The following is a 16,007-nucleotide window of genomic DNA, read 5'->3' on the forward strand; positions in this document are numbered from 1 at the left end:
CAAAATTTGGAATGTCACCTGATCCATATTATAGAGAACGAATTTGCCCCGATGAGTGACTCGCATTCGCTACGAGCATGACAAATTCATTTTGGTATTTGATAACTTTGTCATGACAGTTATACTTTTGCTGCCTAATACAAACCGGAGATTTCACCAAAATGGACAAAATACTTTGTTTTAGAGATTTTTAGACACCAAAGCCTGCACATGGTAGCCCCATACCTTCTTGAACATTTTTCAGTATACATGAAATTTCCCTTCTTCCCAAAACAAGCCAATGAGCATAAAACCGAATCCATTTTCACAACATGAGTGACATCTATTCAAATACCATTATAGCCAATTCAATGCCATTGTGATGGTTTAATGAATGCCCATGACATTCAAATGATTGGTAATGGTTACTTTCCATTCTCTTTGGTTGATATTACTAATTAGTCAAGTCAAGCCATTCATATCAAGGAAGTCTAAATTTATTTACTAAAATTTTGCCTTTCACTAAAGATTTTATATAATTTCAGTCCTTAGTTTATCCTTTCTCATCACAAAATTAATTTTCTTCAGGAATTTGCATCTTGATTTATGTTTTTCCTATATGTAGATGGTGTAATCTGTTTATCCTTGCCTTGTCTCTTTAGAATGTCATTGTTCTGCCACACTTCAGCTTCCATGTAAACATCATCTATTCTCCTAAATGAAAATAATGGAACTCTGCTACGTGACCAAAGACCATGAAGAACTATAACAAAACAAAAATAGTCATGCTTTATAATTTTAACCCTCGAATGCCTCATGTAGAATCAAACAACATTTATCAATACAAGATATGAATAAAGAATTGTAGCTCTTACTGTTACAACTTATAAGCCATCGATGACCCAGTATTGCCCCTCAATTTTATGTTACTGTATAATGGTTTTGACAATTAATAACCTGCCTTGCAGTACATGCAAGCCCGAGGTTTTATAGCTACGTAATCACTTAAAATTCTTACCAATATCATAAGCGAGCTCACTGCCTTGTAAAAATGGCATCCACCGAATTTTGGCTTACTTCTTCAGCATCCTTATTACGTCTCCAATAAGATGCAAAGATCCCGTCACAAGAACCTGTTATAAACAAATGATATCGAAGGATAAGATTCATAAATCTATCCGATGTAATATAAAAGGCTAGCTCTAAATTCAAATTGTTCAATACTAATTCATAAATTTAACATTATAATTTTCAACACAAATTCTTGGCACAAATATTACGTTTTTGTAAGTTGTTTACATTACCGTCTATCAACTCCTAGGCAGCCTGGAGATGACGTGTAAGTTGGATGAGGAGGAAGAGCTGGGCGGAATTATTCAGGCTGAGTTATACACAGTTGCGTTCTTTTCAGAAGGTTGCCGAAGGCAATCGTTTGTCATTCGGTCAAAGATCGGGTAGCAGTGTGTTGTCTTCAGTCTTGGTTTCTAGATTTGGAGCATTCTTGCGGAGTTAGATTCTAGCGATTGGTAAAGCCACTACTTTTTGGTAGGGTTTTCATTATTACTTGACATTCAATAGGTATTAACTTTATGTTGTGACAAGGGTAATCCTTCAGATTTGCTTGTCACCTAGTTGGGCAATGACATATCTTGTTCATTCTATAGCATGATTAGAGGCATGTTGAATTATAGAGTTTGGTTAGTGAGGTATTGAATATATAAATTGACGGGGGTTGCTCACCATATTGTGTGGACCAAAGAGTTGAGCATCAAGAGGACGTGTACAAATGTTGATGCAGACACAGGCTGAACGGTACCAAATGACACATGAACAAGTGCAAAGTGGTAGAGTTGGGTAGTTGATCAAACTCACAAATGCACCAAATAATCCAAATTTACCCCTTTTTTTCAAGGGGATTGTGTAATGTCCCCATTTTTCCTAGCCTTTCACGAAGATTTAGCCTTTTGGCTAAGTGGAGAGATAAGTTTCTTATAAAGTCATTAAATAAATTGAAAAATTAAAAAGTGACTTTATATTTAATTAATTTAATTAAATAGTGACTAAAATAAAATATTAAATTATAAAGTCACTTAATAAATAATAAAGTGTACCTACCCTCTTCTAGAAGGAATCTCATGATGGGTTTTGAAAAGGATAAATAGAAGAGGGTGCTTGATGATCAGGCAGATTGGAAGATTGATTGGATATGATAACATGACTGATGCGTTGCATTGGTTGAATCTCTGAGGACGCAAACCTTCAGCAGATTGAGGAAGGGCTGGACGAAACCCTAGCTTCTTCTTGGGAGTGGGAGATACTCAGTTTTCCACATTGTGCATAACGGGTTTATGGTGGTTGGGAAGGACAAATCAGTTCTTTCACTTGAGCTTAAGGAGATTTTATATCAGATTGGAGAGTTTGCTTTAGACTGACATATTGCCTTGATTTTGCCCTTTGGTCATGATAGATGCAAGCTCACTTGAGTTTGAGGGAAGCGATATTGCCTTAAGAGGAGAGCAATGTTATTTTGGTGTATTTGAAGGTGAATTGATGGAGAAATTAGTTGCTGATCAGATCTGAGACATTTTTGTAGCAGACCGATTTTGTCATTCTTTATCACCTAAACACAGAAAATACCTTTTGGGAGGTTAGCGATTTCATTGGCATGATAAGGCACTTCTTTTGAGGATGTTAGAAGACGATCAGCAAACTTAACCAAGGATATTCACAGTCTAAAGAAAGGTCTGAACTGCATCCTCTTATCCACGATTTTGTTCACCACATATCATTGAAGCATTAAAATTCCAGTTGGAGGTTAGTGATTTTGAAAAGAGACTTAGGCGCCTCATTCCATGGCAATTTGGAGATGACTTGGGGAGAGATCGGCTTCCAACTGTTGCAAATCAGAAATCGGCCCTGATTGCTACCATCCTACATTTTGGCTCCTAGGACGAGTATTGGACTTTCAAAATTTCACACTAAGTTGGGCGATCCATCCTAGTCAACAAGGCGATCATTTTGAAAGAGATTTGGAGTGCTTTGGACTGACTAATAATGATATCTCAGATCATTGTTGCAGCAGCAGGGGCGGCTTAGGAGAGGCCCGATTTGGCATGGTGAAAGGGACAAGACATCAATCCATGAATGATCCTAGAAGCTGTCTTGAATCAGTTTCCTATTACCTTGCTTTAAATAAGTGTTATCAGTCTATGCGCTTGAGTATATCTGCAGTCTCTTATGTACTCAGAAATCCGAATTATGACAGTCAATGTACTTATTGATTAGCAGTTTAAATCATAGCTGTCTATTGAAATGTAATGTGATTCATCATGTGAATAAGAGAGCTAGGAGTTTACTTGAGTCAACTTTCCATTGTATGTACTTTTCTGAGGACACATGTCAACTGTTTGACATAATGTCAGCAAGCCTATGAATCTGATTTTTGAGTCTAATTTGGTGTTAGGACATCATAATTTGATTGTATATGCATTCTTGGCTATCATACTTTCACTTGCAGTCATTTGTAGTTGTACATTTATGAGAAATATGTGATGGTTCACCTCTATAACAATCTTCAAACTTCTGAGACAGCAGTCTGCATAACACGCAACATTAGCAAACAGCATAACACACAGTTCTTGACAGCAAATATTCCCTGTTTTTAGTCTTCTATTAGATGGGGGATATTACAGATTGGTTTGTTTTTGTAGCCTTTATGATTCAGAAGTCATTATATGTGTTTTGTAATATTTTTAATTAAGTCGGGAGTTTTTTCGTTTTCGAGCATAAGTTATAACTTATTGTTCTTTTGTATTGGTGGATGGTGAGTATATCTCAATTCTCAAGTGGAATGTTGTACTTGTGGATTTTGTTTGCGAGCTTACCTATGTTGAAAGATCATTGTTGTTGATAGTGTGTCCTTATTTGCAACTTTGATGATAGACAGCGTGTTCCTATTCATGTTTGTTGTAAGATTGTGGATAGTTGAGCATGTCCCTATGCTTGGTTGAGTGTTCACTAAGGTCATTCTCACTTATGTGAACAGTTAGCTGTCCCAAATGATGTAAGCCATGGACTACATATTTGAAATCTAGTCCATGAACCTATAAGTACTTGGTAAACTATTGAGTGTGCCCTACTTCAGACAAGTAGTTGTTTTGAAAGTAGCAGCAATAATATTTTGGGGAAAAAATCACTCAATCAAAAGTTTAAAATGTTTTAAAAAATCAGGATTTAATGGAGAAAAAACCAAATATCCATAGATGCATAAAAACAGAGAATAATCTATTGTCCGTTAAGTTTAAAGGCAATTCTATAGCATTGATATATAGAGAGAAAATAAAATTGAGTTAAACCATGAATTGTGAAATATAAATTTGTAAATTATGTTCATTGGCTGATTACATTATATTGCACAATGCATGCTACATTGTAATGTCCCCATTTTAGCAGACATGGTTTTTTGGGGTGATTAGCCTATCATTATGACCCTCGTAGGCTAATGAGTATGGATAGAGCGTCTTCCGAGGCTTGTATCATCTCCAGAGTCCAGTGTGTTTCGATCTGGCTTTCATTTGGTATCATTTGGACTTCATTTGCTATACTTACTATTTATAGTAAGTTTGAAATGTTAGAGATGGCCCCTTCTATTTTTAGTAAAGGGGTATGATCATATGTAGCTTCATCATGTTAGCTCCCAGTTGAGACGACGTTAAAAAATGTTGAGTATTAATGGAGATATTAATGTTTATTTAGTTTAAATAAACATTAATGTTTTGAGCTTATATTATTAAGTTATAATATAATTTTATATTATAACTTAAGGGAGGGTCCAAGTATCATTAAAGGGGACCATTTAATTAATTAATTGTGGCTCTTTTACGAAGGTGAAATATTAAATGACAAAGTGAAAATATTGTATCATTAAATGTCATTTAATATCATTAATTGATTTAATGCCTTATTGGAGAAAATCGAACCTTCATGGGAAATATATATAAGGCTTTTGAAAAGAGGGAAAAAAAGAAAAAAGAGATTGATCATTGTGATTTTTGATGAGAAGACTTGTCTCTTGGCTTTGGAGAAGAAGCTGGGGTTTCTGCAGCTTGTCCAGAGTATCGGCATTGGAGAACGTGAAGACTTCATTGCATCAACAATCTGAGGGTGTGAGATATTCATCTGAGGTTGCTCCTAGGGTTGGCTTCATCCAAAAGTTGACATTGTGCTGATTGGGGATTTATTTTCAGATTTATTGGCATAGCTGAGGGCATATTTATATGGCAGACTGAGAACATCATACAGAGGGTTTATTTGCTGCTACAGTGTCGTGAACAGTGCGTGTGAACAGTGCGCTACAGTACCCGTGAATAGTAAACACTACAGTACCGCGCTACAGTATATTGCATCTTAGTTGAGTCTACTCAAGGGTTCTTCAAGGGTTTTAATTGCTGCTCATTTCTAGATTAGTTGCTGCTGTCATGACATTGAAATTCGGGCAGAATTTATAATTGTTGGAGGCCGTACTATAGCAGCAGCAGCCACACATGTTGCTTCACAATTTACATGGTATTTGAGTTGCTACATTACCCACAACGTAGGCGCTTCATTGGATCAGGTTCTCTTGCATTTAATTTCAATATTTAATAGACATTCGAAGTTGGTTGTATGCTGCCATTGTACTCAGACCTGGGTATTTTGTTTCATATCATATTCAGCTGTAAGCCAAGAGTCTTGGCCCTTTCATATCTGTGGTAATTGGGACATCAATAAAAAGGAGTTGCATATGATATATTTGTAGTATTTATTTCAGTTTGCAAGATAACTGTTTGTCTTAATGTCCCTAGCTGAAAGTCAACATTTCATAATAGGAATTGCATGGCAAATGTTCGATAAAACGCTTATGGCTGTAGCTCTCATTTCCATACTCTAGTTTGCATGCCAATTGTATGACGAAATGTCACTTGGCTGTAGGTGATTAGTTTGCATATAGAAGTCATACAGCTAGCATATCATTTCTATAACAACTTTGCATTGTTAGAAGCTTTCCATAACTTCATTTGCAGCGTACAAACCCAAAGAAAACAAATAAAGAATTCACTACAGTAGCTTCAAACATTGTATGCCAAGTGTTTGACAATATTCCTTGGGGTTCAAATAAGCGAAACAGGGTCAGATTAGCCAAGGGATATTATGTCATGTCCCCTTTCTAGAGTGGACATCGGAGACGGAGGAGTTGGCCTATCATTGGAGTCTCGTAGGCTAGCAGAGGTTGATTGGGACTCATTCAGTGCATATAGTGATTGGATTTTGGCTTTACAGGCAGTTTGGAGCCAGTTTGGAGCAGTTCCTAGATTTTAGGGGGTATCCCTAAATTTTAGGAGGTCGTGACAGTTGCCAGTCGTGAGGTTATTCATGACCTTTTAGATGGTTTCAGTTTCAAAGAGATTGGGCTTGTTTCCTAAATTTTAGGAACATCCCTAGATTTTAGGGATGAGACTACCAGTGAATCCTTGATTTCCGACTTCAGTCACAGACAGGTGACAGGATGATTTTAGGGTTTGTAATGTCAGTTGGGCATTTTGTGGCTATTTGGGTTATATTTTTAATATTTCCTAAGTTAGCGTTTAATAATTAAATAAGGCTAAGTTGTTAGCCATTTTGGAGTAATAAGGGGATTTTTGGTCTCATCTGGATGCGCATCCTATTGTGTGATAGCTCGTTGGAAAGATCTTGAAATTCTTTAAATCTTTCTCTTTGGTCTCAGGGCAATTCAGTGAGCGGATTTCTGTCTATGGGGAAAAAGGTCATTTTCTAGTAACATGACCACTTTAAAATAAGAAATTATAACATTTCCACTAGACCACGCCACTTGGAGACAATTAGGGTTCGATTTGCAATTGAGAGGGGTTATAAGGGGATAGGAGCTTCATTCTATGATTATCTTTTACACATTTTACATCTTGGATTTGAGATTTGGCTCTGGAAGAGCTTTTCAGCATCTGGGACGCCAACCCCAATGCCTTGCCTGTTTGGGACGTAGCCCCCAATACAGTGGTTTGGATTTGTTTGCAGCTATTAGCATCTTGGAGATTGTACGGCATTCTTTCTGGAGGTTCAGCAATTCTGATAGAGTTCAGCGTGGGCTTTGGGGTTTCTAACCAGTTGGGTGTACTTGGCAGCCGTACGGCTGTACCTGGCAGCCACTTTCCTTCCCACGTGCAGCACTTGGAGGGCTGGAATCTTGCCACAACTTCATTCCTAGTTATGTTACTCTTTCAGCATCCAGGTTGGAATTATTCCTGATTGTAATCTTCCTGAAATTATTGGAAATCTTCATCTGGTCAAATATTTGATTTTATATTCAGAAATCTGCCTTGAATCGAATTTGTTTTGGCTGTATATGAACTTCATTTTCAGTACTTTGTTCATGTACTTGTACTTCATTATTTACTTGTTGAAAAATCATCAAAATACAAAAAGAATTCAACCCTTCTGCAACTTTTGTCTATTTCTGAAAGAAAATATTAATAAGCAGGAAAAATCAATTTAAATAAATAAAAATTACAGCAGATTGGTAAAAGAGATCCATCAGGGATCTTTCATATTACAGTGGTATCAGAGCGGTTTCTTGCCAACCTATTGGGTAGATTGATTCAGCTAGTTAATCATGGTTACTTCAAGTACCCAGAATCAGTGGAATCAGAATAGGAAGCAAGTATATTCCTCATTGGAAAAGTTAAAACAAAACCAGAAGAAGCTGGATGAATTGATTTCACACCCTGCAAAACTTGATAGAATTGCTCGGTATATGACATCTATTTTTAAGGATAAAAAGGTGAAACTTGAAGAGAATGTGGTGATTATTGGCACTCAAGAAGTTGTTATCAGTCATGATAACAAGTCTGATTTTCATGACAGCAGCCTTGCACTTGAGCGTAATGATGATTTGAAAGTCATGGAAAGTTCAGAAAGTGTTGTGGGAGTGACCTTGAGTATTGGCACTCGTGATACAAGTGTCAAGAATGAGGATTGCATGGGAATTTTGGCTCATAAGAGTTCTGATCTACATGATAGTAGTGATGAAATTTTGCATCAGCATGAGAGAGCAGTGACTACACATGTGCAAGATGCTTCTATTAAGTTGCCGCATGAAGGTACTCAAGATTTGGGTACTAATGGGGTAATGTGTGATGTGGATTCATGTCATTTAGAGTCTGATTTTTCAGATCAGACCTTAGAAAATAAATTTGAAGATTCATGCTTTGGCATAGGATCCCAGAATCATGAGTTGGATGGCCATGTAGTTACATTGGAAGTGGAAGTGTGTGAAGATATTGTCATAACAACAACTTCTACCTTGCCAGTTGAGCCATCCTACGGGGTACATAGCAGCAGTACCTTAGATATTGATGTGTGCACAATTGATTGCACACATGATGTTGTTGATCACGAGGTGAGTGATGTTGATTTGGTTTCATACCATAGTGCAGATTTGGGTGGAAAGAATGAGTCACAGGGGTATCATCATCTGGCTGGGCAGTTGAAGGTTAATGATGATATGATTGCTACAGCTTGGGAGCATTTTGATGTCGCTCGACAAATGTTGGCGACCTTTGGTTGGAGTACTCCTGAGACATATGAGCACGGTGATAGTAGCCTTGCCCTGGCAGAGTTCCATGCACTCCGAGCAGCTATTGGGATAATGAAACAGAATTACTTGCAGTTACTTGCTGATAGGGATTATCTTCTTGAGTGGGATTGCACTTGCTACGATGCACTGAAGGGAAAGGAGGAGGAGGTTGATGAGCTCACCCATGAGCTTGAGGTGACTATGGACTCGTTGGAGAGCGCTCAGTCAGCCCTTCGTGAGTCACAGTCACAGGTTGAGGAACTTACCGTGGCATTGAGTTTAGCACAGTCTTCACCATCTGTGGATACAGTTGAGTTTCCTATAGCATCACTTGGTGATGAGTTTACACCCACAGGTTGTAGTGATGGGTATGTTGAGGATGTGGTTACATCTGTCACTGATGCAGGTATAGGTGACTTAGCTGGGATGAGTATTTGGGTTGAGAGTAGCAGAGAACCACTCGTTGCATCAGGTTCTCTCGAGGTTAGTGCTATGACAAATGATACAGGTCAGATTGTTGATAGCTCTTCTGTGGCAGTGGTGGACTCTCCAGAGAGTTGTGTGTTAGTACGCGACGTTACTCCATCCACTTCACATGGAACTCGCGTAGTGTCATCTGGTTGGGAGTATGGCTCTCATGTAGATTTGTTTCCCTCTTCTGGAAGCAAATCTGTTACTTCATCCCATGCAGCTGATTTTGGACGCCAACTTGTTGTTTCTCAGAGTCAGAGTGATCAGTTGCAGGTCTTAGAGGATAAGGTTGACTCAGCCTTATATTGTTTTTACTGCACAGATTCATTTATTGAGTACCTTATTGAGAGTCCTGAGTTTCAAGAGGGTCCTTTTGGAGCCACCAAGGATACTCTCATCCGAGGTTCTCTCGCCATCAGGCGTGGTGTGGGAGTAATTATTGATACTCTGACTACAATGCTTCCTAATAGAGATTTTGTGATTGGGTTTGCAGAGAGGGTTACCAGAGCCCCTACCCAATCAACTGTTCGGGGTCAGAGATTGGAGCCATCTCATGATTCCAACATTGTTAGAGATGAGCCCTTGACCGAGGTTGGAGCGTTTTATCACAACTACACAGTGAGGAGTGCTCATCACTTTTCTTTTGATCCACACGTGGAGGACTTGATGATGCATCAATGTGGATTGGCTTCAGGATTATACCATCCATTGTGGGATGGTGAATTACCATTTTCAGTAGATGGAACTAGCAGTTGCAAGTACCCGACTCAGTTGATTGTTGGTGGCTACTTGCTCGAGCAGTGTTCAGTTTCCCATCATGTTGATGTGTATCCGGTGGAGATTGTTACTCCTATGACACAGAGGCTATCTTTGGATACATGGCTTCAGAGAGACTATGGTGACAATGGGCATGATGGTTTAGTTGGATATCACATCCATGAGGGTTTAGCAGAGCTTGTGGAGAGATGTTGCGTAGCAGATGCTTCCAGGTACTCCTATCTTCACAGTACAGATGGATGTGTGTATAGATTGCACTGGGATCCAGGTGATGACAAAGTTAGTGTTGCAGTTTGGATAGGTCCCATGGGTTGGCTTCACCACATCTCGCATGGTGAAGTGGCAATCAGTGTTGAGCAGCGAAAGTCTGAGGGAGGTTTACATAGCAGATTTCTACCCTGGATTTGGAATCCAGGTATACTATGTGGGACACTAGCAAGTATGTTGAGGGATCCTTTGTGTGCATCCGAGTTCTGGTTGGTGTTCCCTGGTAGGTTTCATTGCATGTACATGGTGTGCATCGTTGGTAGTCTCATTTCAGGTTCTCATGTACATGATTTGTCTCAGATGCATAGTTCAGTTGCGCATGTGTTAGATGATATGTTTGGCAGCTTATCTTGCGCAGTTTTGGGAAGCAAACATTGTCAGTTTTCAGAGTTGCTTCCCCTTGATGTTCATGTTCTTGTGACACCTGCTGTTGAGGTTGATTTAGTTTGGCAGGTCTTGTTAGTTGTGCCCTTGGTGTGGGCATTACAGGAGTTGGTTGGTAATACCAGGGACATTACACAGGTCTTCATTTGGGATCCAGGTGGAGGAGTTTATTTGCAGTCGATATTGCTTGGGGACAAGCAATTTCAAGAGGGGCGGACTGTAATGTCCCCATTTTAGCAGACATGGTTTTTTGGGGTGATTAGCCTATCATTATGACCCTCGTAGGCTAATGAGTATGGATAGAGCGTCTTCCGAGGCTTGTATCATCTCCAGAGTCCAGTGTGTTTCGATCTGGCTTTCATTTGGTATCATTTGGACTTCATTTGCTATACTTACTATTTATAGTAAGTTTGAAATGTTAGAGATGGCCCCTTCTATTTTTAGTAAAGGGGTATGATCATATGTAGCTTCATCATGTTAGCTCCCAGTTGAGACGACGTTAAAAAATGTTGAGTATTAATGGAGATATTAATGTTTATTTAGTTTAAATAAACATTAATGTTTTGAGCTTATATTATTAAGTTATAATATAATTTTATATTATAACTTAAGGGAGGGTCCAAGTATCATTAAAGGGGACCATTTAATTAATTAATTGTGGCTCTTTTACGAAGGTGAAATATTAAATGACAAAGTGAAAATATTGTATCATTAAATGTCATTTAATATCATTAATTGATTTAATGCCTTATTGGAGAAAATCGAACCTTCATGGGAAATATATATAAGGCTTTTGAAAAGAGGGAAAAAAAGAAAAAAGAGATTGATCATTGTGATTTTTGATGAGAAGACTTGTCTCTTGGCTTTGGAGAAGAAGCTGGGGTTTCTGCAGCTTGTCCAGAGTATCGGCATTGGAGAACGTGAAGACTTCATTGCATCAACAATCTGAGGGTGTGAGATATTCATCTGAGGTTGCTCCTAGGGTTGGCTTCATCCAAAAGTTGACATTGTGCTGATTGGGGATTTATTTTCAGATTTATTGGCATAGCTGAGGGCATATTTATATGGCAGACTGAGAACATCATACAGAGGGTTTATTTGCTGCTACAGTGTCGTGAACAGTGCGTGTGAACAGTGCGCTACAGTACCCGTGAATAGTAAACACTACAGTACCGCGCTACAGTATATTGCATCTTAGTTGAGTCTACTCAAGGGTTCTTCAAGGGTTTTAATTGCTGCTCATTTCTAGATTAGTTGCTGCTGTCATGACATTGAAATTCGGGCAGAATTTATAATTGTTGGAGGCCGTACTATAGCAGCAGCAGCCACACATGTTGCTTCACAATTTACATGGTATTTGAGTTGCTACATTACCCACAACGTAGGCGCTTCATTGGATCAGGTTCTCTTGCATTTAATTTCAATATTTAATAGACATTCGAAGTTGGTTGTATGCTGCCATTGTACTCAGACCTGGGTATTTTGTTTCATATCATATTCAGCTGTAAGCCAAGAGTCTTGGCCCTTTCATATCTGTGGTAATTGGGACATCAATAAAAAGGAGTTGCATATGATATATTTGTAGTATTTATTTCAGTTTGCAAGATAACTGTTTGTCTTAATGTCCCTAGCTGAAAGTCAACATTTCATAATAGGAATTGCATGGCAAATGTTCGATAAAACGCTTATGGCTGTAGCTCTCATTTCCATACTCTAGTTTGCATGCCAATTGTATGACGAAATGTCACTTGGCTGTAGGTGATTAGTTTGCATATAGAAGTCATACAGCTAGCATATCATTTCTATAACAACTTTGCATTGTTAGAAGCTTTCCATAACTTCATTTGCAGCGTACAAACCCAAAGAAAACAAATAAAGAATTCACTACAGTAGCTTCAAACATTGTATGCCAAGTGTTTGACAATATTCCTTGGGGTTCAAATAAGCGAAACAGGGTCAGATTAGCCAAGGGATATTACATACATAGTGCGCAAATAATAACTAAATGCTAACAGTTCTCAATTTTTTAATTACAATCTACCTTGTACAAAGTCAATTTGCAAACTCAGTACTAAGTTCCAATAAAGCAGATATAGCCAATGACTCTTGCTACTACGAACAGAGCTATGCTAGAGGGCTGTAGGTTCTAATGATGAAGCTCCTAGATCAGAGACTCTCCTGCATCATTTAACCAAATCACTATAAAGGTTGACCTCTGTTAGAATACCGAAATCATCAAGATCAAGGAGGACATCTTGTATTGCATTATTGAGAATATCAACTATCAAAATATCATACAATAGAGCTTTGAATCCAAGACCTACAACTGCATTAGCAAGAGTGCAACATACCCCTGATTTGACATTTTTCTCCAACAATTCAATGAATTATATTTGTCTCTAAAGAACCCTAGATTAAAAACCTCATTAAGAAGTACTTTTTGTCTTTTTCTTTTTATTTCTTGTGGTGTTAAAGTATTGTAATTTGGAGGATTACATTGCCCAGCTGCACACTATCTCATACTTCATGCAAATTCTAAGTTGTGCCAAAGTGAAACCATTAAGTTTGAAGTTGAATTAGATATAGAGTCTCCTCCATTCTCTTGTTTTATTGATGTCAATAGGCTTTCTACAGTGACATCAATGGAGCATCATCACGATCATGTTAAAGAAATCTAAAATATAAACAAGATATACATTTTTAAAAAAAAAAGTGAATTTATAAATAACTCTTAAGTAAATAAAAATCCCTTATCAGATGAAAATATACTATGTAACTAAAACAATTATTTTTTAAATAGTTGTAAATTAAATAAGATAACTCAAAACTGATATCTGCGCGTGTTCCTTTAGATAGATGTATTTAAGATATCTATACTAATTTGTCTTCTATTTTTATTAAAAATTAAAAAAGTTATATCTAAAAAAAATTATTTGATTATATATACCTCTAAAATATAAAAATAAAAATTAATTTCAAGTTATTAAACTAGAGTTGTGGGTAGAGGGTGATGGGATGAGCATATTTACAATTTTTTTACCTATTATCACAAATTTAACAGCCATTTATATGTTGATGAATAAACATTTAATAATAAATATATGTAGATATATGAAATATAATTGAAACCATTTTTAATTTTCATGTCACATTGTCTTTCTTCCAAAACACAAATTTAAAAACAAAAACAAAAACTTTATAATACATTTCAACCATCAAAGTAAAAGAAAGATAAATATATAAATTTGCTATCAGTTGCTCATATTTACCCTGATTCACTGTGGTCCTGGCTCATTCAAGTAGAGGGGAAAAACAATAAAAAAATATAAAGTCAAATGAAAAATGAGGGAAATTTTTTTGAGTTGTTATGAGTAAACTGATAGTATAATGAAATTAAGTTTTTCTTTGTTTATTAATTATTTATGATAAAATTTTCTAGTGCTTGCTGTAAGAGATGATATTATGGCTGTCCTCCAAATGATTCATGTATTACATCATGTTTTTGTTAGTAGTTTATAACTTTATATTCTACACAGGACAAGTAGTTGGATAGGCATTTAGGTAGTTAACGGAAAATTGCTAACATGTGTTATCGGGAAAAAGTGTATAGTTAGTAATGTTAATTATCAATAGTTAGTTAGCCGACGGGTAGGTAGTTGGAGTTGCGACGGTTGGGTCGCACCCCTTCGGCAGTCATATATTGTATCACCTCCGGGTGTTGGGACATGTATTGTTGACGACGGATATAATATGAACATCCTTTGACATTAATGGAAAGCTTATTCTGGTACTTCTTTTATATTTGCATTGTACATTGCTGTTCAGTTTCTGTATTCTTCCTGTTTACTCAGTGAGGTAAACATTTGGTGCCATTGCCGACACGAACTCGAAACAGGAGACACGGAGACACGGATGGCGCACAGACACAATGGGCCTACCCGTTGGTGAGGTGAATCCCGAGGTCGACGATGCCCAAACAGAACTCTATATAGGAGAAGACACTGCGACGAGAGAATTTTCGATTCTACTCCAAGTAGCCATTTAGACCCACGTGCGATGAGAGGCGGCGGAGGCAGGAGTCCCACCAAGTGCCGTGTGGACAGCGTTGGAAGTGAGTCCGGAGGTAAATCGGTTGATGAACCATCTCCCTCGACTGCTAGCACAAGCATCGTTGGCACAACAAGCTCGCCTGGAGGAGATTGCCCGGAGGAGCGACGCCAAGAAATTTTGCAACAGTACGAGGAACGGGAAGCAGAACGAGATGGCGCCAGGGGCATTTGAACCGTGACCCATACGGGACGGAATAAAGAACACTTATTGTAATAATTATGTCATATTGTTGGCATAAACTTGTCTTCCACATTATGAATGAATAAAAGTGTTCTACATTTTATGTCATTAAAGCGGTCTGGGAATTAATGCCCAATACACTGAATAAAGACAAAAATAAGCAACAATATATAGATGAACGTGCAGTAGCCCAACGTGCCTTGATCCTTGAACAGCAAGCGGAAAGGCGACAGAGGTATAAGCGAAGAGAGGAGGAACGCTCCGAAGGGGACGGTGAGGCCAGAGGCCACCCACGGAGTCGGGAGGAGTTACTTGCGGAAACCCGCCACAGGATAGAGTGTACCCAAACTCAGTTGAGGGAGTTGAGGGACTTGCCACACACACCAGAGGCTAGCAAAACTCCAAGGAGTGGGGAGGAGGCAGGAGAGGGAGAAGACACCGGGGCTGCCAGGAGTGTCGGAGGGACACCGGGGCACGGCGGTCAAGCACCCCTTATAGGATCTGACCCATCCGGAGTAGGACAACAGCCACCAGTAGTAAAAAGGCAAGGTATGGCACAAAAACAAAAACTCCCAAAGTTCCATGGGGATGGGAAAGAAGACCCTGTCCGCCACTGTCGCACGTGTGAAACAATTTGGGGAGCGAATGGTGTTACCGATGAGGACGATTGGGTAACACAGTTTCCCGCAACACTGAGGGGCGTAGCCATCGACTGGTTTTCGGACACGGATAAGGCTAAAATTGGCACATGGGCAGACCTAAAGAAGGAATTTCAAGCAGAGTTTCGTCTCCTAAGAGACGATAATGAGATCGTAGCCGAAATCTACGGCACGAAACAGAGGAAGGACGAGACTGTCCGAACCTACAGCCGGCGGCTCAAAGAGCTGCTAGGAAAGATGGAGAACCAGCCAGCAGACGGATTGAAAAAACGGTGGTTCGTGGAAGGTCTAAAGAAATCCCTTAGACGAAAAATGAAGATAGTACCCCCTTCTTCATATTCGGACGCCTATAATAGGGCAATGGATTTAGAAAGTGAACAGAAGACGTCCAAGAAGAAGAAAAATAAATCCTCGACGGACGATGATTCCTCTTCGGACAAAAGTGATAGCAGTGATGACGACTCTAATCGGAAGGTACGGGCTCTCCAAAAAGATATGGAGCGAATGATGAGAGAGATAAAGGCAACAAAAGGAAGCACAAGCAAGGGCGA

The 16,007-nt window shown here is 38.6% G+C and overlaps 1 protein-coding gene across 3 annotated transcripts in view; it reads right to left on the reverse strand.

The window, feature by feature from the left end:
• Positions 1-750: 750 nt before the first annotated feature.
• The window catches only part of LOC131074214 (folylpolyglutamate synthase), a 334,535-nt gene continuing 319,278 nt past the window's right edge, over positions 751-16,007 (reverse strand). For all 3 annotated transcript variants that reach the window (XM_058010777.2, XM_058010776.2, XM_058010775.2), the window contains exon 16: positions 751-1,112. In XM_058010777.2, coding sequence (XP_057866760.1) covers positions 1,053-1,112 — 60 coding nt within the window. In that variant the 3' untranslated portion in view covers positions 751-1,052. The remainder of the gene's footprint in view (positions 1,113-16,007) is intronic.

The sequence above is a fragment of the Cryptomeria japonica genome, chromosome 8, assembly GCF_030272615.1.
Source record: "Cryptomeria japonica chromosome 8, Sugi_1.0, whole genome shotgun sequence".
Classification (NCBI taxonomy): Eukaryota; Viridiplantae; Streptophyta; class Pinopsida; order Cupressales; family Cupressaceae; genus Cryptomeria; species Cryptomeria japonica.